The 9,747-nt window shown below is 54.1% G+C and overlaps 1 protein-coding gene across 1 annotated transcript in view; it reads left to right on the plus strand.

The window, feature by feature from the left end:
• The window catches only part of VOLCADRAFT_115955 (uncharacterized protein), a gene marked incomplete at both ends in the record, with an annotated part of 16,648 nt that extends 10,964 nt beyond the window's left edge, over positions 1 to 5,684 (plus strand). The window contains 3 exons of the mRNA XM_002946338.1: positions 491 to 584; positions 4,582 to 5,096; positions 5,461 to 5,684. Of these exons, the coding sequence (XP_002946384.1) occupies positions 491 to 584; positions 4,582 to 5,096; positions 5,461 to 5,684 (833 nt within the window). The remainder of the gene's footprint in view (positions 1 to 490; positions 585 to 4,581; positions 5,097 to 5,460) is intronic.
• Between the last annotated feature and the right edge of the window lie 4,063 nt (positions 5,685 to 9,747).

Here is a 9,747-nt window from a genome sequence, read left to right on the forward strand (position 1 = left end):
TATATATATATATATATATATATATATATATATATATATATATATATATATATATATATATATATATATATATATATATATATATATATATATATATATATATATATATATATATATATATATATATATATATATATATATATATATATATATATATATATATATATATATATATATATATATATATATATATATATATATATATATATATTAAACCTTTAGTAAGAAATATTATCGTCGCGAAGTCGAGCCATGACCACCCGATTTAATCAAGTATATCGCCCTTCAGCTGTTGTTGTTGCGCTGTCTACCACATCATATACCGCGCCCCTCAGGCAAAGTGCTGTGTGCCGACGACACGACGACGGCCGGGAAGGACGAGAGCGACGGCGACCATTCTGTCGTACCGCCGTACAAGGGCAACGGCTCGAGCGCCCTCGCCGTCGCCGACACGGCGATGCCGCCGCTGGCCATCACCATTCCCCCACAGCCTCAGGCGACATGCGAGGTGGCGATGTCAGCGGGGCCGGCGGCCAGCGGATCAACCTAGCGGCCTTCAGGGCCCTCCAGGCGTCCGCTGGCCCGTGAGGAGCGGATGATGATGATGATGATGATGATGATGAGGGGCGGCCGAGAGCTAGAAGCTGCACTCTTGAGCACTCTTGAGGCGGCAGCCGAGTACTGGACAATGCGGTGCTGAGCAACACAGCGCATTTGGCTTTTAGCCTCCTGCTGCTGCTGGCGGTGGTAATAGGGGTAATAGGCACGTGCGCGCGGTAGATTGGGCGCAGATTGCATTTGGGCATCGGGCCTGGAGTTGCTGTTGCTTTTGCTGCTGTTTCTGTTGACAGGTTGGTTGGTTGGTTGGTTGGTTGGTTTCGCAGCAAGGTCGGCCGAAAGGGCGGGGCACGGGACGTCTGATGCGACTTGCTGCGTACTAGGGTACTAGGGCTGAGGCTGTGTGTGCGTGTGTGTGTGAATGGGCGTGCATGTGGGAGAGGTAGTGGCGGTAGTGGGGGACTTTGTGGAGGGGTTTGCGGAGTTTGGCTGTCGGTTGGGTGGTGCATTGGTGGTGATTTACCTGTGGTGGTGGTTGCGCCAGTCTGATGGACTGCGGTGATCGGGGGCCCGGTCGGCCCTACCTAAGAGAGGAACCCTAAGAATACGATCCGGATCCGAAACCGAAATGTGATAATGCGCCTGCGGTGGCGGTGCTGTATGGGTGCACCTAGCAGCCACCTTCCATTGAGTGCGAAAACAGCCTTCCGGCCTTTGTGACGCGATCTGCGCCGATTTTTTTTCCCTCGATGATGCATCATAGATTTAAGTCCGCCGTATCCATCTGGCCACGCAAAGTAGTGTTTGCGTTGCCTGTGGGTTTTCGCATTGGGTAGCTGCATCTCTTGTTGTACCAACAACTCTTATTAGGAGGAAAGCGCACCACGCGACGACATGCCCGGACAAAGCTGAGCTTGTTATGCCTTATCATGCATTTGCTAGATGGCACGGACAACAAACGTGTTGTATTGTGCGGTAATGTGTGCCGCCATACTGCTGGCTGCACCTCGCAACTTTAACCCGTCTTGGTGGGTGGTGGTCGTGATGCCCTGGTGTCATGTGATGATCTTGGGGGCCCCCAAAGGCCATCTCATCGTGATGCGGGAGGCAAGTGTACTGCTCCTGCCTTCATTCAAATGCTCCTTAATTAATACGGCGTGAGACCGCAATGCAATGCACGTTACTATGTTGTACGGTCGTACGAAGGGTGATCTTTTGGCGCGATGAGATTTTCGGATGGGCAATAACGGGGTGGTGATGTGATGTGATCTGACCTAATGTTTCTTGCAACTGCGTGTTGTCGTACCTTGTCGTACCTTGAACGGCGGGAGGCAAACGTGTGGCCCAGCCTGGGAAGGCCTGGGTGTTACGTGCTAACTGACATTGTTGTGGCGGAGTTTTTCGCGCTGCTGCGCTGCTAAGGACACGCCGCCTTGTTTACAACCTGTAATATGTATCCTTTTCCATATAATCAATTTTCAGTCCAAATGCGAGTGGAGTAGTCATATAACATAGTAGGGGGGTGTCACGAGAGTTGCTTTGGAACTCTCCCTCCTGAGGTTAGATGAGAGCGGGCCATGGAAACCCCCTCCTGCATAGGTCTTCAACATCTATGAGGAGGAGGTCATGGCAGTGAAGGTAAGTGGGGAGAAAAGGAACCCTTTTAAGTCCAAGCAAGGTGTTAAGCAGGATGCCCCCTTGGCACTGAGTTGGAAATTCGGGGGGATGTTTATCGAAATTCTTGCGATATGGCAGATGAGGAGGGTTGAAAAGATTAGGGATTGGGGTCACGTACTGGCGGGATGGGTGGGTGATTTGGGTTGGGTTTGTGAATGGGTGGCGAGGTTGGCAGGTGTACTCGGGGGTCTCTGAAACGAAAGAAAACCAAGGGTTATTGTTCTTATTGCCACTTTGCGCTGTCGGGTGTCAAATGGCCGAATGCGAAGGGTGTAACGATCAAGGCACGTAGGAGAATAGCCTAGGAACAGTATGACCAATAACTAAGGATAGACGGTGTCTGGCGAACCTGGGTGGGGGTGCTCAGCGTGCTACTGCGGGGAGGGATCAGCCCCGGGACCGAAGCCCTCCTAGGCCAGGGCGGTTGCGCCACTGGCTGAGGTGCGGCCAAAGCCCCTCCAGACAAGCTCCCGCCCCGCCAGCCTGACGTCGACAAGGGTCCAGTCGGACTGAAACAATAACCCCCTGGTGCGGCCGCGGGCTTGCTGAGCGGGGGCCTGACACAACTCTGCGTGGCTTGGGGTTTTGCCCGGTAGCTCGTTGAGGTCGGCCGTAGTGTGAACAGTTTTGGTTGTAGGGTTCAGCTTGCGGGCTTAAGGTGCCGGTAGGGGGGGCCCCTTATCACGGGGAGGAGGGGCGCCCTAGGTATTGCAAGGACCCTGGGTGCGCAGCCGCGCCTGCTCAAGGTGCAGGCCGCATGGACGAAATTGTGCCACAGGGCGTGCTGAGATTGGTTGTTTAAGGGACTTGTTAGCCACCCTGCCTCTTTCCCCTTGACACAAGGGTGAAATGCGGGGGTGCACGCCCGTCGCGCAGGAGGGGATAGTGACCCCTCACGCCCCTCACGCCCCTCTTTCCCCACAAGGAAGTGGTGAGATGCACATGTCAGCTGACTAGGATTTGGGTCACCAGCGTATTAAATAAAACTTGACGATTGGAAGTCCTGAGCGGGAAGGGGGAAGGCGGGAAGGAACATCAGAGGAAGAGTGGAGAGTAAATTGCATAGGCCGGGCATAAGGTATGAAGGCATGGTGCTGCAAGCGCCGACGAAAAAGAAAAATGTTGGTCAGCAGTATTGGTCTGTATCAGATATTGTTATCCTTAACATGTAGATAGGTCACAGGACAAGTCGGTATCCGCTCTGGCTTGTGTACGACATCAGTAATCATCACGTTTATGAGGTAGGAGGGAAATGTTGTGGAGCTCATAGACAGCATGTAGGTATGTTTTCTAAATTTCATTTCCATGGGCCCTCTAGGAGAACCGATGCGCGCTTGGGGCATATCGCTGAGGCGGAAAGTCACCGGGGATGCTCGTACTATGTTCGTAAAACATTCCTTCATTTAGCAAGCCTGGAGTTATCATTGATTCAAGCTATTGATGCGGACTCTAACCTTTCCCTAGCCAGACTTAAAAAATTATTGGTAGCACTGCTCACTGTTGCATTCCATTAACGTGAAGGGGATTTGCGCAGCAAATCACATGGTTTTACGTCTCTCGGATGAAATTGTTTTTGTTTTTGTACTTTCCCTATTTCTTGCGAAGGCATATGGGAACGCTGGTGTAGGGCCACCCATGCATGCTGGAAAAGCTTCTGGAAATGGTTATCTGGAGGCTGAGGTCCCATCGACCCTTCATTTCAACGCATTTACATCCAATAGAAGCATTTCAAGGTGGGAAGGCGACATGCCGATTTGATGAAGCACACATTCATGCCTGTCCAGGGGTGTCTTCGCTGAATTAGGAAGCAGAGAATAGACCCGGAACATTTTATAATACAACTATTGTGCAAGTACAATGCTGTCCAGCTGAGTTGGGCTCGGATGTGCGCAAGGTAGCTTACAGCTATTGCGCACCGGTAAGGCAGTGATACTAGTCATCCCAGCCCTCGCGGTAAAAATTAGGGCAAAAAGTACATTCATTGAGGTTACATTTCTAGATCAGCTAAACAAGCGTGTGACGTGCCCTGATGCTAGTCGTAATTATCTAGCTAGGTCACCAGCTGGTAACTTCTCTGGTGGCCCAGCAATAGCCGGCCGTGAGTTGACTCTGTTATCACGCTTACAGTACAAAATATCTTTAAAGTTATTTCCCGCAATTCGTAAGCGCTGCAGGAATACGGGACAGTTTTACGTTTTATGCCAAATTTCGTTCTCTGTTTCAGTTTCACTCTCCTAGACTCCCAAGGCGCTTGGCACACACGTGGTAATCGTGTTACGGTGGATTCATGCCCTCCAAATCCTTCATCCTTGTAACACCGCACCTGCTGGACCGTCCGGATTGCAGGATAGGCCGCCTGATCCGCGAAGCCTGCTCTGTCCCGCGCACCCGGTGCGACATCAAGCCGGAGCTTTCCGACGGGACTCCAAGCCCGCCCTGTGAAATGCGCAAATTCGGCTCTGGCTGGGGCGCGCACAAGCTGTGCACACCACCAGCCCCTGAGCCGAATACGCGTTGCGTCTTCTACTCTTTCGGCATATCCGACGATTACAGCTTTGACGTTGACCTGGCCAAGTTTACTAATTGCCACGGTTTTGCCTTCGACCCTACTGTCGTACACCCCGGACTGTTGCTCGAACAGCCGCCTGTATCCTTTCACGCCATCGCGGCCAGGTCGTTAAACGAAGACTTGAATGCCAAATGGCACGCGGTGACCTCGGTCCCGGCACTTCGGCGCTGGCAAAACCACAGCCAGGTGCTGGTGATTAAAATGGACTGCGAGGGCTGTGAGTACTCCATTGCCCGCGACGTGCTGGCGGAGGATCCGCAGTTCTTTAACCACGTACAGCAGTTTGCGGTCGGTGAGTATGGCGGCGTCAGCCGGAGCGTCGGTGCGGGACCGGTAATGCGGTGCAGGGCCCCCGGCGGGTTTAAAATTGCGGTTGGCCTGCACCTGTGCGCCCTTCACCGGGCCCTTTACGAGCTACCCATATGCGGCGGAGAGTCCCTCCAGCACTTCACAAGTTCCTCTCCTGGTTTTTTCAGGGGTTTCTTCCTCCGGGCCGCCTTCCTTTCGTAACCGTTTCTTCTTTCTGTATCCGTTATCTCGAAAGGAAAAGGTTGTATTTTGCCACTCGGCATCATCACCCACCTCTGCCCACCTCTTGGCTACTTCGCATGTGGCCCTGTGTGCCCCTGTGTGTATGTGCGTGCGACCTTTCGCAGAGATCCACATCGCCAAGAAGTGGATCTGGAGCCGGAACCACACTCTGAATCTAGGCCACCTGTACACGCTGCTGGATGCGGCGGGGTTGGCGCTGCGGCACGCCTCACTGACACCGTGCAACCGGCGGCACGAGGCAAGCGGATGTGACGAGACGTTGTTGGAGCTCGGGTACCCGTGCTGGGACGGCATCATGTGTCAGAACTTGCTGTTTGCAAGGTCGTGACGAAGCCATGACGTCGCTGATGATGTTGTGCGGTCCCCCTTCCGGTGTTTGTTTTACCGCTTGGTCCCCTTCAAGATGAGTCTCCGCGACGGAGTCCGCGTAGCGGTAACGTTACCATAAAGCCCTTGTGCGCATTGCAGAGGATAGGAAAATTTGACCGACTGATTGTAGCAAGCTGTAACGAACGGGGGATAGATAGATAGATAGATAGCAAAGCTAGAGCTTCCATAGGAGCACTGATGCAGACATGGCGCTTTTGGAGATGGGTGTATTTTCCTGAACTGACCTAGTGCAGTGGCACCTTCATGATGGCGGCGAAGAGACGTATTTTCGACTTTTGGGGGAGTGAATACCGCTATCGGAGCTCTTACAGACCCGACCCCACGCCCGGGCAATGCTGGCCCCGGGTTGTGGCGCCAGCGGTGGGGTTTGAGGTTCCTTTCTTCTTCTCGGTTTCAGGCGCGGCAGGATCGGCGCCGGCTTTGCCCACACGGCCATTCTTTCCATGGGAAGGACTTTCGGCCGATGCATGAATGCGTGGGCAAATATGTCTACGAGTCTACGGTCTGCTGCAAGTTTGGTTCTCCAGACACCTCAAACGGAACACGGCATTGCGGCCCCAATTTTGCCATCCTGACGATTGACAACCCCTCGGTGGTCATCTGCCTCCGTTTACATATCAGTGTCCTGGCGTTCCGAGCTGGTGCTGGACCTCGGTCGTGAAGTACTGCTATCTGCTATGCTGCTGTAACTCCTGGCGCACTGGGCCCCACCGGGTTAGGGCGACACAATAAGATGCACTTGCAGAGCCTTGTGGCAATTCCACATGCAGCGCCTTGTGGCGGTTTCCACTGGTGCGCGTTTCGCTTCACGACTTTTTCCCCGTCCCCCTGAAGCCGAGAGCCGACCGAAAATTGTGTGCGGATGTGCTTTATGAACGGCTTTACCTTACGTTATGAAACGTTATGGAGGGGAAGCGATGTGATAAGCTGTACGAGGTGCGGAGTGCAGCGGGAGGGAACGGGGACAACAGCGTGATCATCATATGTGTGTGTTTGTTACATGGTCGTGGGTGGGTTCCCCGCACACACCTGCAAAACACCCAAATACGCCCAAATCATTATATGCAGTGCTGGTTGTTATCTTGGGGGTACATCTCTTGCCTGTTTCACTTGAAGGGGGATTTTCGGACAGAGGCCGTGTGGCGTGGCCCTTTTCCATGACGTGGCTGAGTGGATTAGAGGGTGACGCGGGATGGACTGAATGCCACTGTACATGTCCCGGCACTTGTGTGTGCAGCGAGCGGATTCACCTGCTGAGTCCCACTGCTTGCGCGACAAAGTACGGGGGTCACACCCCGTTCGATGGTATCGTTGGCGATGTTGAGGGTCAACCGCTTGTTGTTGTGAGAGCGCTTGGCTGGCGGTGCATGGTGATGGTGATGGGACAAGCAACAGTGATGGCCTTCAGCGCGGTGTCCTTGGCTTGATACATGCTGTGAGAGGGCCGGAAGGCAGCCCGACGAGCTGACGGACTACTTCGTTGGGCTGATGTGTCCAGCGCAGAGTTGGGAGGACTTCCATGCATGTGCATTGCCGAGGAGTGTGTCTGCAATGTTGTTGTTGTTGTTGTTGTTGTTGTTGTTACATGGTCGTGGGTGCGTTCCCCGTACCTGCAAACCACCCTAGTACGAGCCGAGGGCTCAAGGGCTGCCAAATCGCCTATAAGCACCATCCTGCAATGTGATATCGTTGCCATGTTTCGCCAATGTCCTGGAAGATGAGGGCTCACATGGGTGCCATTCTCACCACACAGGCACAGAGGCAGGGTGGAAGTCAGGATTCATGAATGATGCTGGCATGGGCTCATCTCACCCAGTATTGCCAATAAAGCCATTTGGGTCATTTCACACGGTTCTACCCCGGTTGGGTTTCCTGACCGAGAAGCTTAAGCTTAGCCCCGGAAGCCGTCAGCAGTCAGTGAGTCAGTCAGCAAAACTGCAGCATGCAAACTACCGCCCAGCACATGTTGGTTCAACAGCACCTGCACCTCGCTCGCGCCGAGTAGCTACGAGTGCCCACCTCACCAACATCACTGGGGCTCTGGGGGGCCCCGCATCCCGCATTCTCCGCCCGCCTCTCCTCCCGCCGCCCGCCTCTCCTCCGAGAGCACACCGGTCCCAGCACTGATCCGCCTGACGGTTCTGGCGGCGGAGTGGCACGTGACGGCCAAGTCGAGTCATGGACACGGTACGGATGCCTCACCCGCAGCACAGCTTGTTGCGCAGCGTGTGTATCCAGGGCGGCAAGATGACGGTGATGATGGAGCAGCAGGCGGAGGCTCCCAGTTACTGTTGTCACACTAGGATTTTGGGGAAGGCGACATTCAGCGGCATTCGTGCTGAAGTCACCCTTAGCAAAGCAGGTTGGCGATGTTGACCTTGCTAAGAGTGACTTGTTTGGTGGAGATAGTTTCAATAGGGGAGGAGGTGCTGCTGCCCATCGATGTGAGGATCACGTGGTGAGGGACGGCGAGGATGCGCAGGGACATCAGCCCTAGGTTGCCGCTTTCCCGATAGGCAGCGCTCTTCCTTTTCGACCTCTACTGTGAGTGACGTTGCCAGCCAGCTGGGAAGAAATCGTAAGTCGTGGGCCAACTCCAGAGGACGCGAGCTGCTGCTCTCCTGGATGCCCAAATTCGACCCACTACAGCCGCACCCATTACGCTGCATGAGGGCAGCTGCTGGGGCGCTACGAAAGCGGACTACGATGATGGACAACTACATCACGGCTAAATGAATGATTTCGCTTCACCTCACCCGGTAAAATGCCGCACTCTACCCCACACCGGGATAGCTCATTCCACCTCGTTCCTCCCGCAGCTGCTCCCCGCCTGCTGTCCACCTGGGCGACTGCGCTCCATCCAACGTCCGGATGGGCGCAACGAAAGACAAACCGGAATAGCAGTACAGCGCAGCGACCGCAGCAGTGGAACAACAGCCACAACCCATGTCTGCCGTACTGCGACAGACCTCCGGCCGCCATATTAGCCAGGATTAGCTAATCCAGGGCTGCATATGTGAACCACATTACAGTTTACAGTGTCCGCACAAGTGCAGAGGAGTCCGTCAAAGCCACGGGGAGCCATGGACCGTTAATGAAAGTTTATGTTACGGTGTCGGGAGCCGCTGTCGTCATCCTCCCGGCCGCGTTAGAGCGCGAAGCGCCGGAGCGCTGCGTGCCTAGTCTCCCAGGCCTCGGAGAGGAAGCTAATTAATGCCAGCGGGGGAGCCTCCGTCCTGATGGTGCGCCCGAGAGGACATCGCATCCCCATTCTCTCGACATTCCTCGACGAGGGCGCTTCACTGACTTCCTCCTGGAGCCCAACGGAGGCGCTATGCTGGCAATTCACTCACTCACTTGAGAGAAAGCTGGCGGGTGGTGCCCCCCTGTGATGAAAGTAAATCTGCACGACTTGCGGTCCGTCTGATGGACTTCAGCCTGCAGGCGTGCGGTTCGGGACCCCGTTACTGGCCAATCGCCCACAAGGCCCACAAAGTCACCTGGAAGGCCAAGCATCTTGCGTTGGGGAAGGCCAGGAAGGAAGGCTGTTATTCTGGAGGCTGGAGCTGTGCTAGACCTTGAGCGCAAGAAGCTGGTTGACACTGGGGCACCACTCGGACCTCGTTACCAATCGCCGGGATAGGGGCTGCAAGGCTTGACACAGGGCGAGAGCTTGTCGAGGTCTCAGGTCTCAGATCAGCTTCCCTGTCCTGTCCTGACGACCAACAGCACCGGCCTGTGGGTTCTCTTTCCCACAGCGGTTCACGCCGCCGCACAAAAGGCGGCCCAGGATGTGTTGTTGTTACGTTAAGCTGCGAAACGGTCCAACTGTTTGTGACTACAACAGCTCTTCAAGTGAGCGAATACACCATATAGTTGGCTCTTTCATCATTACTGTTTAGCTACCCTGCTGCCAATGTGTTGTTGTTGTCCGGTGCAAGGTAGTGCAGAGGCAGGTCCTGCCGTGGCTCGCTCTCTCTGTGTGTGTGCCATCGGTGCCG

Source organism: Volvox carteri (assembly GCF_000143455.1).
Source record: "Volvox carteri f. nagariensis unplaced genomic scaffold VOLCAscaffold_3, whole genome shotgun sequence".
Classification (NCBI taxonomy): domain Eukaryota; kingdom Viridiplantae; phylum Chlorophyta; class Chlorophyceae; order Chlamydomonadales; family Volvocaceae; genus Volvox; species Volvox carteri.